The sequence below is a fragment of the Erythrolamprus reginae genome, chromosome 1 (assembly GCF_031021105.1).
Source record: "Erythrolamprus reginae isolate rEryReg1 chromosome 1, rEryReg1.hap1, whole genome shotgun sequence".
NCBI classification, from domain to species: Eukaryota; Metazoa; Chordata; class Lepidosauria; order Squamata; family Dipsadidae; genus Erythrolamprus; species Erythrolamprus reginae.
In genome coordinates, this window is record NC_091950.1 from 51,721,163 (window position 1) to 51,747,931 (window position 26,769).

Below are 26,769 nucleotides of genomic sequence, written 5' to 3' on the forward strand. Positions count from 1 at the left end.
ATATTCAAATAATTATTTACTTTCAATATATTAAATAAATCAAAATAAGGGAATATTAAATAAATACAAAAATAAGCTTGTATGCCTAAGAATATAACAAGATTATGACTTACTGAACATTTGCCAATTCTACTGTATTTTCTTCCATTGTCGCTAACATTGTATATATAAATGCAATTGTCATGAGAGCCTATTGCCAAGAAGTTGCCATCTGCAAAACAGAAACAATAAAACGCTGATGAAGCAGAAATATAACTTGAGCTAGCACTTTTAAAAGATATTTGGAAATAAGATAACATACAATAAGGCACTGGCAAGATATCCCTTTCGCCTACATGAATTTTTCCATGTTTCAGCTTAAATCTTAGGCTTTATTTCAGAGAATGAAGACATCTAAGTTTATCAATTGATATAAATAATTTCAATGAGATTTTTAAACTTGTGGGGTATGGTGTTGAGCTGTGATGACTTATTTTTAAACCATATTCTTAGCTGATTTTTTATCATAGGATTTGTTTAATTTTATTATTCATATTTTGTTTTGTACAAAAAAATTGTACTGTAGGTGCCCCCCTTGAGTGACCACCATCATACAATTAGAGGTTTTAATAATTACTGTACTAGGATTATAATATACTATATATTTCACCAAGACCTTTTATTCAAGCATAAACACCACAAGATATTAGAAAACATAAGACCTATTTAGCTGCTCGAGGGCAATCTGTATTTTTGCTTTTATTATATTTATTAATAAGATTTTTATATTGTATATTTCTTTTTTTTGTTTATTTATTGTTCTTATTGATTTTGGTTTGCTGCCCATAGTCACTGCCCATGGTGAGCTGGACAGCTATATAAAATTAATTTCTTATATTTCATTCAGTTCAATGCATGAAAAGAGCAACACTTGATAGTTTGGATCATAAAGGATGAATGCACAAGTCCGTTGCGCTGAGTCAATATAAAAAGTAAGCATTTAGCATGGTTCACTGGTGACAAATGGGCAAAAGACATAGTCTTAACAGCAATTGGATACTGAGGTATCTGGTTTCCAAAAGTGATTAGGATATGCCCTGGCCAAGCTTCTCACTACTACAGGGAAATTGCACCTATGCAGTTAAATTCTACTATATTCGCTTATTTATTTATTTATTCATCTTAGATTAGGACAAACCTGATGCATATAGATTTTTGACAAAACACTTCATTATTCTACTATTTTCAAAGGGATTCTAGTAACATGGGGCAAAAGCTTAATCCAGACACCACACCTAAATAAAAAGAACTGACTGAAATGTCAAGTCATGAAATGAAATGATACAAATTTGCAACTGGTGGGTGGGGGGAGAAATTCCCATTTCAGTTGAAATGGTATTCTGATTAAACAAATCAAAATGTAAGAAAAATATATTAACTATTTGCTTTTTTTATATTTCCAGAGATTCTGAGCAGCTGAAGCAAGAATTGCAAAACTGTTATTTATGGAGATTAATAACTATGTTATGAAAATTCTTTTTTGATTAAACAACTGATTAAATGATGCCAAACTAAACAATTCCAAACCTGGTGAGTAACGCATTGTGGACAGCTGTTCATTTCCGTCTGTATGTACAGTGACCAAATCCTTAGTTTCAGTATCAAACACAAACCACCTGTTAAAAAACAGTAAGAGGGAAAAGTTGTCTCATATGAAAATTGCTGAATCAGATCAAAGATAGCAGTTCAGCTTCTACAACATTGTATCCTCCACATAAAAAGTATGTGTTGGTACCCCTTAACAGTTCCTGTTGGTTCACAAGGGATGTAAGTATTACTGTAAACATTAAAAGGATGAGAGTTATAATTTTTAGCACTGAAACTAAAATATTAAGTAAAAGTTGTAAATAAATAAATAAATTGAAAAGGGAAAGAACTTTGTTTTAACCCCAGAAGTTATTTATTTTGTGATATGGATCCCATTAGAGAAAGTCAAATTAGTTTTTAATGCCAAAGTAGCCATGGCTTAAACCACACAAAAATATAGCCTAATAATGTAGGGTAGACTAGACACAACATGGGCCTAAACCACACATTGTAGTATATATTTTTACATCGTTATGAACATCCTGAGTTGAACACAGAACGCATCCAACAACCAAAGAGTCTGTTTCAAACAGGGTAACTTGGATCCCTTCAGGAAGCATCACTCACTGTCCATGTAGTGGAATCCTGGAATATCTATATTTCTAAAGCATGTCCCACAGCTACCTAATAAAAAGCCAATTAAAATAATCCAGGCTTCATGTTATCTACAATTGAGTTACTGATCCCAAGTCTTTCTTCCAGACAAAGACTCAACTAGTTTTCAGCTGTAATAAAATATATTTCTTGGAAAACACACAGTATTAAATGGCATTCATCACTGAACTGGATCCAGGACGACCCCAAGTGGAAATCTGCATTTAGACGGGAACCACGATCTTTTCCAGAACAAAGGTATCTCTAAAATTCTGAAACCAGGCTCCCCAAGCTTGCCTTCTCTTATTTCACACACACAAAGTAATACTTGTTACAGGATACAACACGTAAAAACTCCTGCGCCTGCAGGGCTACTGCTCTTTCCAACTTCTTGATTTAATATACAGTGATGAGCATTGTGTAGCAGTTAAAATTGCACGTGTCCAACATAGCTTTTAAGCACTAATCTTTTTTTTAAGATGATGGGGAATTTTACCTGCAAAAGAGCAGCAGAATCAGTGTGTTTAATAAAATTTGTTTGTTTGTTTGTTTATTAGATTTCTATGCTGCTCTTCTCCTGAGACTCAGGGCGGCTTACAACAAAGCTATCATGATTAGAAAGGCTCAATCATGGGACTGGCACAAACAATTCAAAAAACTTATCCCTAGCCGTCAAATAACAAAACCAAGACAGATCCTAGTACAGGTAATCCTCAACTTACAACAGTTCATTTAGTGATCATTCAAACTTACGTTGATACAAAAAAAAATGATTTACGGCCATTTTTTACTTATCACCATTGCAGCATCCCCCTGGTCACGTGATTTACATCCAGATGCTTGGCAACTGACTCACAGTTGCAGTATCCCAGGGTCATGTGCTCACCTTTGGCAGCCTTCTGCCAAGCAGAGTCAACAGAGAAATCAAATTCACTTAATAACCATGTTACTAATTTAACAACTGCAAAGATTCACTTAACAAATGTGGTCATAGTTCAGAGGTCCCCAACTCCTGGGTCATGGACTGGCATTGGTCCATGGCTTGTTAAGGAGTGGGCTGCATATCTGAAGGTGAGTGACAGACAAGTGAGCAAAACTGAAACCATCCCTTACTCAGATCTGTGGAAAAAACATTCTTTCATGAAACCGGTCCTGATGCCAAAAAGACTGTTTGCCTTTGATGATATTGAGCCTAACATAAGACCAGGGGCTTCCTAATGAAAACCTGCCCAAACTAGGCATAATCAACCTCATATGATATTAATATACTGGTAGCATTTGATGTACCAAACAGCCCTAAAAAGTTTCTTTGAGCCAGGTTTAGCTGTGTCTATTTTTGCCCTTTTTTGTTCTACTATACCACTATATTGCTTTTTATGTTTTATTTGTGAACCACCCAGACTAGTTGGGAGTTGTACTGGTGCACAAATATCCTATATTCCTAGGCTTTGAACATGAGATCAAATGTTATTTCAGAATGTTGAATACTTAAAATCTGAGATATCAACAATTCAGCATGGGGATGTGCAAGTAATGATTACTAGTAGAATCATTACTATTATTCCTTTATGAAATGCTATCTTAACTCATATACAATGGTCAATCTTTATATGAGTTTGGATGAAATTACTTAGAATGACATATGACATTCAGGATATAATTTCTCTTTTATTCCGTGTGAATACAAATAGTCCTTAATTTATAACAATTGGGAGCAACATTTTCATGGCAGGTGGTTATTAAGTGAGTTGTGCTTGATTTTACAACCTTTTTTGGCCATGGACGTTAGTAAATTACTGCAGTGAATTATATGCACATTAAGTGAATCCAGGTTCCCATAGTGACTTTGTCAGAAGCTAGCTGGGAACATTGCAAATGACAATCATGTGACCCCAGGACACTGTAACTGTTACAAATACATCATACTCAGTTTTAGATCATGTGACTGTGGGGATACTGGGACAGTCAGAAGTAAAAAAACAGCTGTAAGTCACTATTTTTAGTGCTGTTGGGATTTTGAACAGTCACTAAGCAAATGACTGTAGATTGAAGACTACCTGCATTCAGTGCCTAGGAAATCCCATTACCTTAGCAACATATTTAAGACTTACCTTCCAGTGAGCGTTCCTACTGCAACAACAGACCCTGAAGGATGAAAACCAGAAGACTGTGCTGCGTCCTACAAGGTTCCAAAATAATTATATTTGTTCAATTATAGCCATTCAAACATTTACATATAAAGCAAATCATTAGAAAACACAGTCTATGCGCTCTTATTCTTGTTTTAAGTGTTAACAACTCAGTTAACTTGGCAAGGTAAACCTGGAAAAGATAAAGGAATACTACCTGAGCCAGAAAGAAAATGGATTATTCCACATATTCCGGAAAGAAGTGCCTCAAAGCCATAAAAATTAATTTTGTGATCTGAAGTTTGAAGGATAATTTAAATATTTATATTGAACTGTGGCATTGAAAGTATGATTATCCCGATACAGCATATACTCAGAGAAAGATATATAAGAAATTTAGCTATCACCAATAATATGAATAAAGTTCTTAAGATATTAAGTCATTAATACATAAGGATGAAGAACCTACTAATAATGTGAAACCATTTTTGTTGAATGTGAGACTTCTGAAAGGAATTTATCTAACAGAATTATGCTTTTTTTTAAAAAAAAATGATGTTAAGGTCAATACTGTATACTGAAATGAAGTTAAATGATACTAGGATTCCAGAACTGAATATTTGTATCGAGAACTTTCCAAAATCAAATAAATCCTTGAGCCCACTTGGGAAAGAAAATTGGACCCATACAGGATGCTGCTCCTGTTAAAGGGGCTGGAAGAGGAAATATAGGTTTCAACTAAATCCTGGCAAGACTGAATTCTTTGGGTCTTAGGGCTTTCTGGATCAGGGACTTTACCATCTTTTGTGCAGCATCAAACAGATTGTGAAATTTGGGTGTCCTCCTGGACTCAATTTCTGTTTAAAGAGTAGGAGCAGTAAGAGCTTGGAGGGCCTTTGCACAGCTTCATATTGTGTGCCAGTTGTGCCCATTCCTGAATCAAGAGGCTCAAAGTTACTCATGCCCTGGTCATCTCCTGTCACCTATGAGATCAAAATGACATTCAAGCCAGAATCCCCTACACTTTACCCTATAACATGAAAACCATTCATTGGATGAACTAGAAAGTATAAGGATTGCTTGGATCTTCTTGGAAAAAATAAGTTTAATCCATTTTAATTTATTTTGCCCAAATTTATGCCCACTGTTATAATGAGAGGTTTGCCAAATAAAGTCACACAATGAAACTATACAAGAAAGAATGAACAAATAACTCTAGATTGCATTACATAAATAAAATAATAAGCAAAACAAAACATAACAAATAAATAAAATTAAATAAAAATTAATAAATAAAAAATTTACCTGGGGTCCCAGTTAGAATTACACAGATTTATAACTGAAAGATCAAATTTATATGGTTTTGCTCTGTATTGACATTAATGGGGGATATGGGGGAGACTGCTTTTTATTTTTTTTATATTGGGTTTTCATATTTGTGAATTGGGATGCCTTATAATATATACGGTAATATATTATATATTATATAAATATAAATAAATCGGAAATATATTCTATTTTATGCAAATAAACTAACAGTCATTTTTATGTTTCCAAAACATACTCATGACATTCTCTCTATTTTGAGTGCTTACGTTGCCATGACAGTACCATTCACACAAAAGAGAGCTATTAGCAGATGCAGGAAAATCCACAATATAGCTAAGTAGGAAAATTATTTATGCATGCTCAAAAGCTGAGCATGCATAAATAATCCAGAAAGACTATACAATGGTACCTCGTGATACGAACCCCTCGTGATACGAATTTTCCGAAATACGAACCCGGGGTTCGGAAATTTTTTGCCTCTTCTTACGAACTTTTTTCGACTTACAAACCTGCCGCCGATCGCAAAAACAGTGCTCCGCTGGGCGGTGCTGCCCAGCTGTAACCTTCTGAAACAGCCGGGCGCTTCTCGACGGCCTCCAGAACCCGAACCCGAACCCAAACGTTTACTGAACTTCCGGGTTCGGCGTACGGGAGAAGCATCGCCGCCCGTCTGTCACCTTCTGAAACAGCCGGGCGCTTCTGGGCATTCTCCCAAACGCCGAACCTGGAAGTTTGGCAAAAGTTCGGGTTCGGGTTCCGGAGGCCGCTGAGAAGCGCCAGGCTGTTTCAGAAGGTTACAGCTGGGCGGCTTCACCGGGTGGAGCGCTGTTTTTGCGATCGGCGGTGGCGTTTTCAGCCGATCTGGAGGCTCAAACGGAGGTGGGGAATCCCAATAGAGAATTCCATGGGCGGAGCTTTGACGTCACAAAGACGTCCTTCCTGGAGGCCACGTTTCAGCCGATACAAATAAATTAATCTGGCAAGGATCACAGTTACCTATTAGTCAAGTACTAAACTATGATTACTCAACCGTTTTTTTCAGCATTCAAAATAAACTCAACTGAGATTTGTTAAATCAATATTTTTACTGAGTGATTACTCAGGAAGTATGAAGCTTGGGTGAATGCCTGTACAGTATTCCTGTGGATGATATTTCAAATGTTGAGTCTTTTAAGTTGAAGCATACCATTCTTAAACTAAAAACTTGTCATGTCATGAAATCCTCAGCATATTACATGATATCGGTAATTGTCCATATGGTGTTGGCTCATGCACTACAAGGGCATCTAACGGACTATCCAAATTGATTGAGAAGTCATTATTATATGAAAAAAAATGAATGAACAATTTCTATCAAATCATTCTAACTGTGAACAGTCTCTTTGAGAGTGCACCATTATGCAAGATTTATCATTCTCCTTGCTAAAGTCTCTAGTAAAGGGAAACGGGGGATTCTTCTCTCATTCAAACAGTGGATACCTGGAAATCTTACATGATGAAAAAGGGCTTAAATTCTCACAAGCAGGATGAAAAGAATTGTATGAATTGGAAGCTTTGATATTATAAAAGTGAATCAAGTGGGAATTTACTGGATGTATATTATGTATGTGAGAAAATTATTTGGTGGTAAATGCATGAGTTGGTGAACATATGAATGAATATTGAGATGACTCAACATTGTATTGGGATGAATGTCATGTATATATCCAAGCAAAGACACAGTAAAAATACATAACAGCAATGATTCTGTTCTTGCCTACTTTGAGTGGCGATTTGCCTGTCCAAAGTGGATACAGCTCACAGTTCTAAAAATATTCATAATTTCTCACTTAATAATTTGTTATAAAGGCAAATATATATTTTAACTGCCCTTTTAAGAAAAAAATACCTCTATGATTTTGTTCCAGATTGGACGATGACTGTTCGCATCCCAGAGCATAATGTGTTTGTCTTGCCCACATGTAAAAAACTGAGGTTTGGTGGGATGGGCTGCTAGTCCCCAAAGCTCATCAGTATGGCCCTGGATGAACACGGAAACAATTTCTTTGGTAGATGAACAATAGTTTGCATAGCATCATTAAGCTAGAAATCCTATCAAAATACTACATGATTAAGGTATTTGATGATGCACATTACATTTAGTTTCATTTGATTTCACACACATATGGAAGCTACTACACAACCCAGGCACAATCTATTTAGATTATATCTGGGCCAAAGGTTATATTTGAACTCAACATTTAAATATAATGCTAATTTAGCCATATATAATTAGTCTACTTGTTTTGGTAAAAAGAAATAATCCTGGCTTGTCTGTATGCGGTAATCTATAATGTCAAGGTTCAAATATCATGCTAATTTATTTATACATAATTAATTTACTGGTTTGTAAAAAGGAAGGCTTAGGCATACTGTGTTTAGTAATCCAGGATTATTGTCTTTAAATGAAGTGCAGATAATTCCACATCTGGTCCTTTTATTAGTAATACAGCTTTAAAAATTATATTCCCTGTCTGTAAAAAGGTTACATGGACTTTCTATAAAATTACCACTTATTTAGCAAGTTCTCAACTAATCTGCAAGAATAGTTTGTTTCAGGTTTATTATGCATTTTCCTAAAAAGTAATATATTTAATCTTTTTAAAACATGGGTATTAGGGAAAGATTGTATTAAGAAATAATAACTACCTGGGTAATGGGAGAAAAGTCTCCTGATAAAGAACCTTGGAGCACAAAATTTCGAGTGGTTCCTATCAAAACAATTTCACCCTTCCCTTCTGCTATTGTTCTTATAGGACCAAACTGCTCCAGAATCTGTTTTAGAAAAAAATTGAAATAGTTAAATTGACCGTGTATATAATTATTTTTCAAGTATGCTATTTTATAGTGCTTATATAAAGATATGAATGAAATGGGAAGCAAGACAGAAGCAACTTTTGTTAATTAAAAGAAGCAGAAAACAATGAAGTTGAGAGCATTTTCTTTTGCTCGAAATAAACCATTTTTAAGGGTTCCCTGAGCACTGCTGAGAACTTTACTATTCTTTCCTAAGAAACAAAATTTACACAGAGGAAAAGCTGAGAGATTAGTAGCCACTCTCAATTACAAATCCAAAATAACCCATAAGCAAGTGTAATAAATGCATAATTTTTATATTTCACAAGAAAAACCATGTGTTTGTCCAGACAGCATTTTATTCACCAGCTTTCAAGATCTATCGGGAGAGTTGATGAGTGGTCCATGGGTCTATGGAACTATGAGGAGTATTCCCCCACAAATGAAGAAGATAATCATTTAGAAAGTATGCATTCTATAGTCTCTTAATTCAATAATTTAAAGGTGCAACGGTAAAATAGGTACTTGAATCTTTGCATACAAAGTGCCATTAAAAATACAGCATATTTTAAAGGACAGGAATATGAAGGGCAAAATTTGTAGAATAAGCATCAAAAGATATAAACTCTTCAAAAAAGGTGAATTATTGGTCACGAAAATCACACTAATATTTTTAGAAGAAATAAGGAAAAATGTCTCAAGTGATAAAACAATGAATGTACTATAAAATAAAAATATTATCAGGGAAATTTTAAACCCTGAAGTCATCACCTCAGTTTTATGAATTTTCTGATAATTCCCATTCCAAGATATCAATTTTCTGTCCTTTCCACCTCCAGACACAAGGGTGCCATCTCGTAACATGCAAAGGGCAAATATACCCCCTTCATGAGCTCCTTGAATTGCAGTGCTTATTCTGTTGGTACCTGGAAAGAAGATAGAAGCTCACTAAAAATAATGTTTTATTGGTTTATTCATTAAGCTTTTCTTTTGTTAAAGGAAATACAGTGTGGTGGCCATTATAATTTTTCTCTGGTCAGGAACTTTAAAGAAATGTTAAAATTTTTGGAAGAAAAAACAATAATTCAGCAGGGTTGGGTTTCTAACATTCTAGATCTCCTCTTAGAGATTTCTTTAAAAATCAGTTTTTTATATCTTACATGAAACAAAACATGGTTGTGGCAATTCTAATTTCAAATAATAGGCTTTTCCCAAAAAAATGGACAGCAATAGAAAAGGCTCTGTTTGTGCCTTGCACTTAAGAATCCCTAAAGGAGTGGACTTTGAATGGCTATCCTGTTTAATAGCAACAGCACTTAGATTTACATACCACTCCATAATGATTTACGGCATTCACTGAGTAGCTTGCAAATGCCAACATATTCCCCACAACAATCTGGGTCCTCATTTTATCGACCTTGGAAGGCTGCATCGAGCTTGAGCCTTTCAGGATTGAACTCCTGGCTGTGGGCAGTGTTCGCCTGTAATAATGCAGTCTAACCACTGGACCAGCTCAATCTCATTGGATGGACCATTTGAGTAAATGTACAGCTCATCTATAAACTTCACAGCATCCATCATCCATATGATCGCCACTGCAGACATTATGTGTTTGCCTTGTTCCAGACGTGTGGGGTTCTCCCTCCCACCCCCCACTACCTAGATGAAAGATTGGAGAAATGGATTGCAAAAAAGTAAGCTATTTGCTCTAATGCATATTGACAACAATGAAATTGTGCTGGCTACAAACACACTATAAAAACAACTTATAGTATTCTTTTCAAATCTGTTTCCAATTTCTTTGTTTGGCAAAAGGTGGGAGAGAAAAAGCAAGCAACCTTTATAGGCCACTTATGGCAAACCTTTTTGATGTTGCGTGCCGAAAATCCAAGCAAGAGAGCATTGTGGCGCTAATGCATGCTGGCACCCCCATGCCCCGCACTGCCCATATACACTGCACTGCACATGCAACCCTGCATTGTGCATGTGCCCCCCTCCCCCAAATCTCCAAGAGGGCCGGTGCTCCTCTTACCGTTCTTACAGGCCCAGTCCATATCGAAACAAAGGAGGAGCTATGCCCAAACAAAGGCATTTGGAGCTTCTCCAGCTGGCACATGGTGCTACTGGGATGGAGGGCAGAGAGCCTGCTACTGCTGGGGAACGGCGGCTCCCAGCGGGGAAAAGTCCCGGCAAGGCCGCACATTCAGATCTTCCCTGGTGCAAGTTTGCTCACTCCACCAGCTGTGCAGGTCCCCTGGGCGTCGCTGCATTTCTCATGATAACAGGAAGATCATCCCCCTGGAGCACACATGCACATTGGGCAGCTGCTCTTTTGGTTTCTGACACACCTGTGCGCATGCAAACCAGCTGGCCAATGCACTGGAATCCGGAAGAGCAAGGGGAAATGGCTCTGTGTGACACTTCCGGTATGCATGCCATAGGTTTGCTATCACAGGTATAGACAAATTCATCTGCCTGACCTATCCCTCTGGTGCAATTGCACTGCTTTTGACATGTAAAAAGCAAAAAATTTCACCTCAGGAAATATCTTTATCTTCAATTTTTCTGCTGGGAGTGGTGTCAAGTAAAGGAAAGATGTCCTACCACAATCAACATTTGATTAGAGAGAAAGAGATTTCAAGAGTTGTTTGTGCTTTTACACATTAAGCTATTGTGGTATCCTGCTAGCAACCCAGGACTAGAAATTGTAGATGCATTATGAAAATAGCTGAAAATACTCTACTGAACTCTTTTCTTTTCTTTTTTCACAGAAAATTGGGGGGGGGGGGGGGTTATATTTTAAAAAAGCAATTTAAGTGCTAATTTATAGTAATTAGTAAGTAGTTGTAGCAGTAATAGTACTATTATACTAATATACTATACTATAATATAAGCCTAATAAGCCTAATATAATCCTAGCTAATATTTTGAAAAATAACATTTTACATAAAATATAGGATTAAAATATGTCTCAAATATCCACCCCCAAGTCTTGCCTTCTATTTTGTGTGTATGTCTAAAGAGATTTCTTCTTTTATATACAGTAAAAAAGTTATTTATTATTATGCAAGTTTATTCTTTTCTTACCCTTTCCCCATACTAAGATATTTCCACTTGAATCTCCTGTGATTGTATCACCATTTTCGGAAAATGTCACACACAAGACAAACTTTGGCTTTTCTTGTTTCTATATGATAAAATAGAGTATTAATGAGCAATATACTTTTATTATATATTTTATATATTCCATTCAGTTATTTAAGTATTAATGATTTAACCTGCTTTTCTCCCAAACAAAGAAAAATAAATAAATACAGTAATGTTTCAAACAACAATGCTCTGTGTTCATAGTTTAAAAGTGAGAAAGCTATATTACAATCTTAATGTAGCAGAACAACTTATAAGCATAGGTATACATGATATGAATAGTCTATATTGTATACATACTTTCTCTCCCATGGTCTTGACATTGCTTTTAAAAAGCAACATAGTGTCAGCTAAGATGCTTGAAAGATAATTGGCGATATAAATTTGACAAAAAAGTGTACAAACAAGTTGATAAAACAAAAACATCTCTTTAGTAGATGATGTCAAATATTAGCTCAGGAAAATGGCAAGGAAATAGAAAAAGAGAGAGAAACCTCTACTTTAAGATTTATCAAGCAAAAGAGAAAAAATAAAAGTTATAGCACAACAATGTGCATAATGGGATTCTATTAAGTACAAGAAGATTACTAAAATAAGAAAGTGATCAATAGTAGCAAAAGCAACATCTTAAAAGTGCAATCATCGAATAGCCATTGTTTTAATAATAAAGTAAATTTTTGATTCACTCTTTAAAATTATTCTTAGCTGGGAAGGTAACTCTAGTTTAGATTTTTAATTATTCCTAGCTATGTAAATACTAAAATAAAGCAGGTACCCTTGGCAGTACCTGCTTCTCCATTAGGGTCTCACCTCCACACATTCACCTCTAGCTTTTCTCCCACCCCCACCTTTTCACCTTGGCTAATAAGTCACGGCCCCTCCATCCCACAAGCTTCAGTGCGGCCAGTCGCTGAAACATAGTTCGTCCCAGGCTTTTGGCCACCTGGGACAGTTATCCACCAGCCAATCTACTAGCTGCTAATACTGGCAGCCAGTAGCCATCTATCACAGGGTTGGGGGAACTGGAGGAGGTGCTGCAGCCAAATGGTGGAGGAAGGGTGCGCCAGCCAAGGAGAAAAGCTAGAGGTGAATGCACGGAGGCAGGACCATGGCAAAGAAGCAGGCACGGCCAAGGGCAGGAGCCTAAAAGTCCTAGACCCAAAATAGACTTCACTTAATCATAATTAAGTGGATAGTTAACACTTAATAATTTAAAATAATTAAATTGTTGATTTCATGATTTCTAACGAGAAATATTATTTTGCTGGGATTTAAAAATAAAAAAAAATAAAAATATACAGTAAGGTGAAGGTTGCTGGGGAATAGTTTAGGATACAAAAGAAATAAAGAAATCAATTTGTCTGTTTATGACTTCATGTTTTTAAAGAAACAGCATGACATCAGAGAAAAACTGGGAGATAGAACATTCCCCTAATGATCCTCTACAAGGGAAAAAAATAAACAAGAACATAATGTACCTCAAATAATCCCTGCTTTTTGATAAGAGAATTCCCTTCAATCGTCCAAAAATAAAGATGTGATTTCCCACATGTAACTATTATGTTAGTGTCTGTAGGATGAAAATCAGCGGCAAATACTGCTTCGTTAGAACACTAGAAAAAGAAAAAAATATTTTAAATTTGCAAACAAAAGCAATAATTTTAATATTAGTGTACTGTGATTTTGTATTTAAATTAAAACAAGTAAACATAAAATACTTCATGTAAAGGTTTGGAAAATGTGTCATGTCTTAAAAGAACATAACTTTTACATACGCAGTCTACTTACATGTACAAATGAATAAGGATTGTTTAAAGATTTATAATATTTTTTCCTACATGAATCTCAAGTTACTGGGTTGTTGCAAGTATGGGTTTTACACCAAAACAAGTAATGTTTTCTTCATTTCCATTTTATCCATACAAAACAAGTTTCTTATGACTTCTTCCACTAATAAGTAAACCTTATTACAGATGTACAGAAGAGGCAGGATATTTGCTCCCATAGCATTCATTCCTGCTGGTCTCCAGTACAACACACAAATGCAAAATACCTTGACTTCTGCAATCTTTTCTTCCCTCTGCCAATCCCATACTGAAAGCACATGGTCATTGGAGTCATCCACTGAGCACAAGTTACTGCCTCCATTCTGAAATAAAACATGAAGTACTCAATCATCCCTCAGTTGTTTGCTATTTCAAAACCAACCACTCATCTTTCAGTTACAGTTTTGTACTTAGCATATTATAAATACTTCGTGTGAAAAAATGGTGTATTTTGACAATACTGAGATCAAATAGCTTAAACAACTATGCATTTGAATATGAAATACAACTATGTGAATTCTAAAACAAATGAAATAATCTGATTCTCTTTCTGCATTCAACTAATTCCACAGATTGTCTTCCAGTTGAACAGGGTTCTAGTGGAAAAAACACAATGGAATAAGGGACAGAGAGGCCTATTTCCTTCATCTAAATCCTTCTCATATCAAAAGTAAAAGTAAAAAAATGTGAATAATATACAGATAGCTGTTTAGTGATATTATGCAATAACATTTATACCTATAAATATGTTTGAGAACAATGTTCTTATACTTATAACTTCTTTAATAAAGATTTCAAAGTAAAGTTTATAATTGTTTATATTATAAATTTATAATTTTATAAATGAATTTATATTGTCTAATTTATATTGTTCAGATATTATATACCATCCATTGTAAAAGCTAAACAACCAGTACTTACAAAAGTCAAGTTACCCAAGAATGCATTTTGTTACAAAGGAAGAATTTCCAGCAGTCTTAAAGGAAAAAAATAGTTCAGTTGCCTTTTGAAAAAGCAACTTTGAGACAACAGTGATCTGATGACTAAAAATCTCCTTAAACATCTAGCAGTCTTAATTCTAAAAAAACCCTTACAATTGGCCCTAAAAAGCTTACAAAGCACATTAAATATACATTAAATATCACTCACTGATTTAGAAAATGCAATGCATGTAACAGCTCGATCAAAGAATCCCATCCCAATTACATGTAGTGTATTCAAAGTAACAGAATCCCAAATGCGGACATGAGGCAGTAATTGCTGTGAAAATGAGAAAACAAAAATAGATGCTTTAAGGGCAGAGTTCAGAACATAAACAATTCTCAATGTCCTAGATGGAATGCACAATATTTTCAGTTTGCAGAAATACAAGTAAGAAAATTAGAAATTCTATTTTCTATGATGAAATTATTACAGCAATTTATTACTTGAATATTATAACAACACCCATTATTCTGTCTGAAGTTATCAGCTCAGATCAAGGCAAATGATAGGTACTTTGTTGTGAGCCGCTCCGAGTCCTCGGAGAGGGGCAGCCTACAAATCTAATAAATTATTATTATTATTATTATTATTATTATTATTATTATTATTATTATTATTATTATGTCAGTACAACACAGCAAACGAGATGACTATGCTGGATTTCGTATTTCATCACCAGTCGGGTGCTTCCCAAGCACCTAGGACTGCGTGATGTAGCAGCGAATTATGTTTGCTGATCCCAGTAAAGCGGCCTTTTGCAATTGACAGATGGAGATTTTGTCAATTCCGATGGTTTTCAAATGTACGCTGAGATCCTTTGGTACTGCACCCAGTGTGCCAAGTACCACTGGGACCACTTTCACTGGCTTATGCCAGAGTCGTTGCATTATTATTATTATTATTATTATTATTATTATTATTATTATTATTATTTAAACAACAGTCCACTCTATGCTAAAATTTGAAGGTACAATAATTAACTATTGACATATTGCTGCTAAAAGTTTTAGGATACCTGCCCATGTAGAACTGCATTGATCTGGCACTGGCATATAAGCTGTGCCACGTGGCAAAATGTATACTGTATGATTTGCTTTGCACAGTTTGTAAACAGTCTATGTTAAGGAAAAGTGATCAGAGTTTCCCCTGAGTTATCAGGGACATGAGTTAAGGGATGTGGGATTGCAGTAAACATCCAGTAAATGATGAGTAATGATCCAGTCACAAACAGATTTGTTAAAGTGTATAAAATAGTTTACTTTTAGATAAATAACACAGTCCAATTAAACAGTCAAGGTCATTCACATTTAGTCAGTCAATATCAAGAAGTACTATAATCTTCTTACCAGCCTGTCTTTGTCTTAAAAATCAAACAAAGATTTACAGCTAATTAACACTTCAATATTTTCAGAGAGTAACAGAGTTTCACACAGAGCTCCTTATCAGACATACAATCACAAATGAATCAGCATTCCAGAGCACATCAGCCTCCAACTACGATCTCTGGCTCCCCCTTATGGCAAACTTAAACACCAGAGCCAATCATCATATAGCAGTACATTTAAAGTTAAATTACTCAAATATATACAAACATAGATTGATGGCTTGCTTATATATTAACAACCCAACTATTTGGACTTAGTCCTAACAGTCTATTTTTCCCTATGGTAGAAACTCAAGAGTCCATTAATACCTTATAATATTCCCGTGTTTTCAGTGATCATGTCATTCAATTCAACATTTAATTTTTTTATTCAAATTCTTTGGAAAGTGGAAAATGATGATAGCACTATAAATTAAATGACAGAACCCTCAATTAGTGCTTTGGATTTGTTAGAGTTCTTAATTGAAATAACTCTTTTAAACTTAGGGTCCCATTTGAAGTGCAGAAATTAGAGTCATAGAGTGTTTGAGGTTAAAGGCAAAAAGATGCTTTAGAATGCATGAAGAGTAGCACCTATTTGCAACTCTTTAATCAAGCACATTTCCCCTCAGAATTGCAAAATGGTGCTACACTCCCATATGCATCAATCCAAAGTCCTAATGGGAACAAAGCAAATGGATTATCAAATAAATGAAGCCAAAGTTCTCATGCAAAGCACAAATGACCTGGGCCAAAATCGCCCTACTTAGAATACATCATGTAAAAAGTTAGTTCTTTGGAGAAGACTTTAATGCTAGGGAAGGTGGAAGAGAACAGGATGACAAAGCAGCAAGATGGATAGAATCAATTACAATGGTGATAAATGCATCATTGGAAGTCCTGAAGGACCAAGTTATGGGCAATTGGCATGAGAAAACAATCCTATGTAGTTGCTAACAGTTAACTATAACTTGCTAACACATAATAAATCCAAAAATCCCAAAAATCTTTGGAAAATATACATGAAGAATTATCAATATTCTAAAATTCTTGTGTTTGAATTATTGGGAAGAGAGAAGAATTCCTGGTATTTTTGGAGGGCAGTGGGTAGGTGATATGAATTGTCTAAAATAAATAGGAGTCTATTTCAGTTTATGAATATATTAAGTTTTTATTGTGTCCCCTTTTATAATATAAAAATTCTAAAATTTATATGCTTTCTCTATTTCCTTGCTACAGTAAAACTAATTTCATATAGATAGATATAGATAGGTAGATAGATTGTTATAGTTATAGTTGTTAGTTATAATTATAGTTATAGTGTGGGAAAGCAGCTTCAAGTCAGTGTTGACTCTTGACAACCACCTAGACGATGCAAATTTCTTGGCAAACCTTCAGAAGTGGCTTGCCATTCTTATCTATATAAATTATATAAAATCTTCAAAATGATAAAATATATTTTAAAAAATTGAATAACCTTATAGATTAAAACTTAGTGATAAACAAATGTACTTACAAATTATAATCCAATCTGCAATACCCTTGTACGATTCTAATGTGACATATAAATATATTTTCATATAATATATATACATGCAATGCATTTACAGGACCACTAGAGAGCAATATTCGTAAATGTAAGCCTCAACTATAACTTGCACAGGAGACAGACAATATGTATATACTGATGACTGAAATTGCACTGGGCTAATTAATCAAAGTATTAGTTTATTTGACTGATAACCTGCCTTTCATTTAAGAGCTCAAGTTACATATAGAGAACATCTTTCTCTTATTTTATCTTACAACACAAATCTGTAAAGTTAGCTGGGCTGAGAGACATTGTCCATTATGTTGAAGTTTATGTATCTCAGAAGGAGATCTAGCATAGGTTTTAATTTAGGTCTCTAAATTAACGACATAAAAACTATGGTATTTTTCAGAGTGTAAAACACACCTTTTTCCTCACTAAAAGAGTCTGAAAATTTGGGTGCGTCTTATACTCTGAATGTAGGGTTGTTGTTGTTGTTGTTGTTGTTGTTGTTGTTGTTGTTTTGTAACTTTTTTTCCCAGCCCTAACTAGGTGCTAATGATCTTCCCAGCTCTTACCTTGCAGGCTCTTTCATTGTTATGCTCTGTGAAGAATGTTTTCCAAGCCCTACGCGTCTTTGCAGATTTTTTTTCATTGCGCTACTTGTTCCAAATCCCTTGTTCCCAGCGTGGGGCCCACGCCCCATAGGGGGGCAATTGCATTTTTAATGGGAGCAATTGGAACCTTGTTTAAACCTATTTAATGGTCTTTTAGGCTTCCTCCTATGAGTAGTTTATTTTTTGAATAATAGGGAACCACTGCCTTCAGGATTGGGTGGCTTAGAAGTCGAATAAATAAATATGTTTGGGCAATGAAACATCTGCAAGCAAACAACCAAGTTCAGAGATCTCCAAGGACCCCTCATTTCAATCCGGAACTACAAATATTATCCTTTAATGGCATCTGAAAGCTTCATTTTGATACAAATTATTCCCATACCAAATGCTTCTATGCATTGGAACTATCATATATAGTATCATTTATATCAGGGGTGGTCAAACTTGTGGCCTGCAGGCGAGATGCATCATGTGCTGGCCCCATCCAAGCCCAGTTTAGCAAAAGTGGGGGGGGGAGCTCCAATACATCATGTGATGTCTCTGTTACGTGAGTTTGACACCCCTGATATAACTGAATAGGCTGGATAATGAATTCAAAATAATTTACAACCATGTTTAGAAAATTTATGAAGCTTTACAAAATGTCCAAATCAAAGTTGTAACAAAGCATAGACATTTAAGCAAAGGCAACACTGATAGAGTTTTAGAAAATATACTTGGGGTATGAAGCCTCAGACTAGGAGCAATTTCAACTTCTTTCATATACAGTATTTAATTAACCAATATGGGAACCCCCCCGTTAAGTCAGCAAACCTGCTTCGATGTTCTGGGGAGGCGAAGTATCCCCGTTTCCTGAAATCCTAGATTCGGCGGTGTTTGTGGCGGTGGCGAGTTGTTTGGCCACAAACACGCCTGGAGTCGGGTTGGCGGAGACACGGAGGAATGGCGGCTACCATTTACAACTGAGCCGCGCTGCCGGGAGTGAGTCGGGTGAGTCGGAGAAGGGAAGAGTAGAGGACCGTGACGGCCAGGGAGAGGGAGAGGGAGCCAACGAAGAAACAACTGGCTTGGACGACCCAGACTCCGGGGGAAGCCTTTTTTGGAGGAGGTCTCCTGAAGCTGATGGTCCCCTGGAGGGGTCTCGAGTGTACAAGGAAGGACAGCTGACGGGAGGAGAGAGCGTGCACCGAGAGGAAAGGAGAGAGGGGAGAAAGAGGGGCGACATCTGAAATTGCCCTCCCCCACTGCATAGACCCGAGACGCCAAGGAGCTGTAAGGTGGGAGCACCCGGCACCGGAGGGACTATGGAGGAATGAACTAGTGGGAGGAAGGAGAGGAAAGAAAGAGGAACTGAGACTGAGACAGTGCCTGAAGCTCGCCCTGCTGAGACCACATGGAGTTTCTATTAAGACCTTATAAGACTGCAGAGGGTCTGGAGACCTGGAAGCATTGTAAGAGCAGAGGAGTGGAAGTGACTGAGAACCCAGAGAAAGACCTGAGAGTGCCAGCCAGTGGCAGTGGCTGGCACCAAAAACTTAGGGGTGGGGGGGAAACCTGAAGAACAACAATATGCCAGGACTTCTCCCTCAACAACATCTTTCCCCTGATCAATTCTTTTCTCCCCAGAACTCACCATTAAGAACTGGTGTCAGTATTGCTGACTTGATGGATAGTTGATTTTTAATTATTTCCTATATTTTTTAGCACTTTAGAACTTTGCACTTTACCAACTTCAATTAATAACTAAGCGCTGATTTTATATTATTAACTATTAATCTATGAACTTTTTTATTCTCTATTTTATATTGTGATATATATTATTAGTATTTTAATTATTATTAATTTAATTCATTTTTAATATTACTAGGGGGTCTCGTAATTAATGGATGATTGGGGTAGATATGGGATGAATGATTGGTATGAGTGCAATGGTTGGGGCGGGTGGGATTATGGTATGAATGAGATAAATGGAAACAGTATGAATGATAGATTTGGCCCACCTGACGCCGGAGAGGCGGGAGGGGAAGGGGCACTAATCTCTGGGGTGACAGAGGGTCAGAATATTCCGGTGTTGCTGGGGAGAGGCAGATATGGCGGGGGCCACAGAGTTAGCCGTTCCAGGGGAACGAGGGACCGTTGCTTAATAACGATCCCTTGTTCTGGCTCTGTGAGCTCAATCTTGGGTACTGGTGATGAGTGTAATTCTGGCCCTGGGCTCAGGTTGCTGCTGCTTAATGCCAGGTCGGTGGTAAATAAAGCTCTCCTCATCCAGGATTTAATCCTGGATGAGGAGGCCGACCTGGCATGTATTACTGAAACCTGGCTGGGCCCAGAGGGAGGAGTCCCTCTCTCTGAAATTTGCCCAGCTGGGTTTCAGACATGGCATCAACCTCGACCCCAGGGAAGGGGGGAGGAGTGGCTATTATAGCAAGGGAGAGCCTTTGCCTACGTGGACTCATTGCTCCAGAGATTGCGGGTTGTGAGTCTCTCTTAATGAAGTTGGACTTAGGGGTTCAGGTGGGCTTGTTTCTCACGTACCTGCCTCCCAGCTGCGTGTCAAAAGCCCTGCCTGTGCTGCTCGAGGAGGTAGCCGGGTTGGCGGTGGAATTCCCCAGACTTATTGTCTTGGGGGACTTCAATCTGCCGTCACTCGGCGAAGCCTCTGGACTGGCACAGGAGTTCATGGCCACCATGACAGCCATGGACCTGACTCAAGTAATACAGGGTCCGACTCATGAGGGGGGGCACGCACCCGACATGGTATTCCTCTCTGAGCAATTGAGCAATGGTCTGAGACTAAGGGGCTTAGAAGTATTGCCTTTGTCATGGTCAGACAATTTTATACTACGGCTTGACTTCCTGGCTCCAATCCTTCCCCGCAGGGAGGCGGAACCAATTAAGATGTTCCGCCCCAGACGCCTGATGGACCCAGAGGGCTTTCAGACGGCGCTTGGGGTTATTCCAGATGCACTCGTCCACAGTTCGGCGGAGTCTCTTGCGGAAGCCTGGAACAAGGCTGCAGCGGAGGCTCTTGATTGGATTGCGCCTTTGCGACCTCTCCGTGGCGCTAGACCCCGTAGAGCTCCATGGTTCAACGAGGAGCTCCGGGAGTTGAAACGCCAGAAGAGACGTCTAGAGAAGCGATGGAGGAGGAGTAAATCTGAATCTGATCGAACACTTGTAAGAGCTTTTATTAAGACTTACAAAGTGGCGCTCAAGGCGGCAAGATGCGTGTATCATGCCGCCTTGATTGCACCAGCGGAATCCCGCCGGCCGCTCTGTTTAGGGTGACCCGCTCCCTTCTTAATCAGAAGGGAGTTGGGGAGCCCTTACAGAGTAGTGCCGAGGATTTTAACACGTTTTTCGCTGATAAAATCGCTCAGATCCGGGCGGACCTCGACTCCAATTGGAAAACAGAGTGGGCTGACAACGAGTCAGTTGAGGTGACTGGGGCACGTACTTGTCCATCTGTCTGGGAAGAGTTTGATCTGGTGACACCTGAGGAAGTGGACAAGGCCATTGGAGCTGTGAGTTCCGCCACCTGTCTACTGGATCCGTGTCCCTCCTGGCTGGTTTCGGCCAGCAGGGAGGTGACACGGAGCTGGGTCCAGGAGATTATCAACGCTTCCTTGGGGAGGGGATCCTTCCCATCATCCTATAAAGAGGCGCTCGTACACCCCCTCCTCAAGAAGCCTTCCCTGGACCCAGCCGTACTTAATAACTACCGGCCAGTCTCCAACCTTCCCTTTATGGGGAAGGTTGTCGAGAAGGTGGTGGCACTCCAGCTCCAGCGATCCTTGGAAGAAGCAGATTATCTAGGTCCCCAACAGTCGGGTTTCAGGCCCGGTTACAGCACGGAAACTGCTTTGGTCGCGTTGATGGATGATCTCTGGCGGGCCCGGGACAGGGGTTTATCCTCTGTCCTGGTGCTTCTTGACCTCTCAGCGGCTTTTGATACCATCGACCATGGTATCCTTCTGCACCGGCTGGAGGGGTTGGGGGTGGGAGGCACTGTTCTCCAGTGGTTCTCCTCCTACCTCTCCGGTCGGTCGCAGTCGGTGTTAGTGGGGGGTCAGAGGTCGACCCCGAGGTCTCTCCCTTGTGGGGTGCCTCAGGGGTCAGTCCTCTCCCCCCTGCTATTTAATATCTACATGAAACCGCTGGGTGAGATCATCCAAGGGCATGGGGTGAGGTATCATCAATACGCTGATGATACCCAGCTTTACATCTCCACCCCATGTCCAGTCAATGAAGCAGTGGAAGTGATGTGCCGGTGTCTGGAGGCTGTTGGGGCCTGGATGGGTGTCAACAGACTCAAACTCAACCTGAATAAGACGGAGTGGCTATGGGTTTTGCCTCCCAAGGACAATTCCATCTGTCCTTCCATTACCCTGGGGGGGAATTATTGACCCCCCTCGGAGAGGGTCCGCAACTTGGGCGTCCTCCTCGATCCACAGCTCACATTAGAGAACCATCTTTCAGCTGTGGCGAGCAGGGCGTTTGCCCAGGTTCGCCTGGTGCACCAGTTGCGACCCTATCTGGACCGGGACTCACTGCTCACAGTCACTCATGCCCTCATCACCTCGAGGTTCGACTACTGTAATGCTCTCTACATGGGGCTACCTTTGAAAAGTGTTCGGAAACTTCAGATCATGCAGAATGCAGCTGCGAGAGCAGTCATGGGCCTACCTAGGTATGCCCATGTTTCACCAACACTCCGCAGTCTGTATTGGTTGCCGATCAATTTCCGGTCACAATTCAAAGTGTTGGTTGTGACCTTTAAAGCCCTTCATGGCACTGGACCAGAATATCTCCGAGACCGCCTGCTGCCGCACGAATCCCAGCGACCTATTAGGTCCCACAGAGTGGGCCTTCTCCGGGTCCCGTCAACGAAACAATGTCGGTTGGCGGGCCCCAGGGGAAGAGCCTTCTCTGTGGCGGCCTCGACTCTCTGGAACCAACTCCCCCCGGAGATTAGAACTGCACCTACTCTCCTTGCCTTTCGTAAGCTCCTTAAGACCCACCTGTGTCGTCAGGCATGGGGGAACTGAGACATCTCCCCCGGGCATATACAATTTATGAATGGTATGTGTCTATGTATGTGTGTTTAGAAAATGGGGTTTTAAAATGTTTTTAGTAGAAATTTAGATTTGTTGTAAATTGTTTTTTCACTTTGTTGTGAGCCGCCCCGAGTCTGCGGAGAGGGGCGGCATACAAATCTAAATAAATAAATAAATAAATAAATAAATCTTACTCACATAAATATTAGGAATTTATTTCAATTGTTGCTCTATATTAATATTAAAACAATCCCAACACAGGGCAAGAATAATTTCATTTCAAGGAAATAAAATATCTTACTTTTCCATCCTTAGAGGTCCCTGCAACTTGACCAGTTGCTATGGTAATCCTGTCAGGATGTACTGCTAGGCTGCCAAAAGAAAAAAAAAGTGTGGGGAGAGAGGAAACACATCTTTATTAAATAAAAAAATAAAAGTATTTTTATAAATAAAAACAACAAAACACTTTTTTACTTGAGATTTCCTAAAACTTTATTGAAGCGCACAAGAAAATATTCTTATTTATCATGTATCTTATCTAATATTAAATGCTACTGCATATATAATACCCTACAATGCTATTCAGTTTCTTTTATTTCAATTTCTATTCAGATTTATTTATTTTTCATTACAAAATGTTCAGATTAGATTTATCTATCTACATCTTCTTGTATGAAGATGGCTAGAAGTGCAGTTGCACCAATTTCTTTGTTCCTTTTTGTCTAATTATGCATATTTGGAGATTGTAGTTTTTATTATATCGAGTAAACTTATTCCATTCAAGTATTATTTCCTATTACTTTAGATACCCGTAACCTGAACCTGGATTGCTACAGACAAACCAGTAGTTAGCTTCAATCTCTAAATTGCATGCCTGTTGTAGTTTTTGACATGTCTTGTTTTAGGAAAAATGAAATATTGAACCAAACAAGACTCTATATTACAGTATTGTAATCATTACCAGTGAATCCAGGACCACCACCATTTCATTCAGACATTTGGTGCTAAGCCTGCCATTATATTTTCTTTATCAGACATAAACTAAAATATATGTTTTTTCAAACTTCCTTTTTCCATGGCTTACCACTTCACATCATCATTGTGACCAATGTAATGTCTCTGTAGTTGTTCTTCAACATTATACAATACAACCACAGATGCAATGAAGTAAACAGTTTCTCCGGTTGGTAGGAGGTACAGATTATTGCGACAATCCCGACCTCTATAACCGTATCTGGCATCTTAATTAAGAAGTAACAACTGAACATTAGAAGTGAAAATAATGTGGGATTATAGAACCATAAGTATATACAGCAAGTCTCTCTGCTTGAAATGTGTAAAAATAAAATAAAAACACAAATTTTAAAAAATAAAATGATGAAAAGATTACCAACTTTCTATTACAAAGATTAAGAATGCTTTTATGAGTTGGAAGATTTGAAACAATTGAAAATTTGCTCACACGCCAGCATGTGAAAGGGCAGAATTTTACATACTATATAACATTCTCCTTCTCCTACTTAAAATCAAATATCCCCCAGTGAAGAGATTCTTCCCAAAGGAAAACGTGCAGCTCTTTTAATCAGCATACAGGATATTAAGCCAAAACATCTAAAGCAATATATACAACATAGTAGCCAATAGGCCATATAAAAAAAAGAATATAACATTAATAAGATCATTTGTAAAAATAAAATAAAAACACAAATTTTAAAAAATAAAATGATGAAAAGCACATTAAATAGCTAAGTTTAAAATATTAAATATTAAATCAATTAAAATTAGACTAAAAACCAAACTACATGAACTCAAGAATGGTTTTCAACAGTATTTTAACTAAAATGGAAATCCAAATTAAACTTGTACAAAAAAGAAACTGACTTCTGCTTGTAACTTGAAATATTAACAGTTAAGAATAATAAAAGAAGGGATCCAACATAGTTAATGTTTTTGATTAGTATATGATCTTCGTGCTTGAGAGTCTGGATAGTTTTTCTAATAATTGGATTTTTAATTAAAAATAGTATGGATAGTATATTATAATTAGTAATTACAGCACCTTACTTTTTATTATGCATCTAATTAACTAACCTGATAGATTTAAACATACACCTTCAGGATGCATTACGCTAAAAATGTGAGAGATGATTGATGATACAGTATATAGATGAGAAGCTTCATAACATCAATATTTATTGTTTCTTTCTGTGAAAATAGACTAGTTCCTTGAATTCAGATTCCTACTATGCTTGATCACATTTAAAGATGTACTTTAAAAACAGAGTATCAGAAATAAGCATCATTTAGTTTAATGTATCAATAAAGAAGGATACACCCATTCCAGTTTAAGCTTTTTGGATGATAGTTCTGCCTTTGCTTCCAAATTGTAAGATTCCACTTCATCTTTTGGCATGTACATGGTAACAGGACGTCCACGCAGAAACATTTTAACATATCCTTCCTCTATTGAAAAAAATAAATCAAATACATAACAAACAGCATTCATATACAGTATTCTGCTATTTTACCATTTCATGTCTCTAACAAATTACGTGAGATAAACTTATTTTTAAAAACAACAACCAAAGCCTTTAAATTAGTTATGCAGGGGTGAAATCCAGCAAGTTCTGACAGGTTTTGGAGAACCTGTAGCTGAAATTTTGAGTAGTTTGGAGAATTGTAGCTGAAATATTTGGAGAAACGGCAAATACCATCTCTGGCTGGCTCCAGGGTGGGATAGGACTGGAGATTTTGAAGTATCCTTCCCCTGCCATGCCCACCAAACCATGTCTACCAAGCCAAGCCCACAGTTTTAAAAAAAGGATTTCACCACTATAGTTATGCACACCACTTAATTTTTTTTTAATACACTGAGACTCCATAATGAATAAATATATAATGGGGAGACAACCTGACTTTCAGAAAAGAAGTGACTTTTTAAAAAAATTTCAATCAGAGGTGGGTTCCTGCAAGTTTGAAATGGTTTTATAGAACCAGTAGCGGGAATTTCCCCCAGCTTGCCAAACCGGCAATGGCTGGCTGGAGACACCCTGAATCAGTCCCCCAGCAGGAAATCCATCCACCAGAGCCAAATATATGTGAAAATAATGCTCTGCGCATGTGCAGACTAGTTTAACACAGGAGCAATGGGGGCTGGTATGTGAGTACAGCACGTGCATGTAGATAAAACATGCACTTTCAGCACAACCCCAAACCAGTAAGGAAGGTAAGTAGGACTCATCCTGATTTCTATCCAACAGAGGAATTTACCTAATTATTACAATTAATACAGAAAAGTCACTAAAGTAAATTTTATTTTGAATTAAATTTTCACATATCTGCATATCAGTATCTATAATGTGAATCGTAATGACTTTAAATATAAACTTGATAGTGATCCCTCGATTTTCGCGATCTCGATCTTCGCGAAACGCTATATCGCGATTTTTCCCACCCGATGACATCACTCTCTTCCTTTCTCATCTTTCTTTCTCTCTCTCTTTCTCTATCTTGCTTCTTCCTCTCTCACACTCTCTTCCTCCCTCTCTCATCTCTTTCTTTCCTTCTCTCTCTTTCTCTATCTCTCCCCCTCTTGCTCTCGAGCGGCGGGCGGCGGGCGGGCGAGTGGCGGGCGGGCAGCAGCGAGGAGCCGAAGATCAGGGTTTCTCCTTTGCGTGGGCGGCGGGGAAGACCCAGGGAAGGTTTCTTTGGCCGCCCAGCAGCTGATC

At 37.9% G+C, this 26,769-nt stretch overlaps 1 protein-coding gene across 6 annotated transcripts in view; it reads right to left on the reverse strand.

Annotated features, from left to right (window-relative positions):
• Window positions 1-26,769, reverse strand: part of EML1 (EMAP like 1) — a 277,513-nt gene that overhangs the window by 5,872 nt on the left and 244,872 nt on the right. For all 6 annotated transcript variants that reach the window (XM_070752543.1, XM_070752505.1, XM_070752497.1 and 3 more), the window contains 13 exons: window positions 25,375-25,504; window positions 24,126-24,275; window positions 23,343-23,412; window positions 14,636-14,746; window positions 13,714-13,809; window positions 13,139-13,273; window positions 11,601-11,700; window positions 9,285-9,439; window positions 8,367-8,492; window positions 7,567-7,698; window positions 4,332-4,399; window positions 1,567-1,655; window positions 114-211 (listed from right to left, as the gene is read on the reverse strand). In XM_070752543.1, the coding sequence (XP_070608644.1) occupies window positions 114-211; window positions 1,567-1,655; window positions 4,332-4,399; window positions 7,567-7,698; window positions 8,367-8,492; window positions 9,285-9,439; window positions 11,601-11,700; window positions 13,139-13,273; window positions 13,714-13,809; window positions 14,636-14,746; window positions 23,343-23,412; window positions 24,126-24,275; window positions 25,375-25,504 (1,460 nt within the window). The remainder of the gene's footprint in view (window positions 1-113; window positions 212-1,566; window positions 1,656-4,331; window positions 4,400-7,566; window positions 7,699-8,366; window positions 8,493-9,284; window positions 9,440-11,600; window positions 11,701-13,138; window positions 13,274-13,713; window positions 13,810-14,635; window positions 14,747-23,342; window positions 23,413-24,125; window positions 24,276-25,374; window positions 25,505-26,769) is intronic.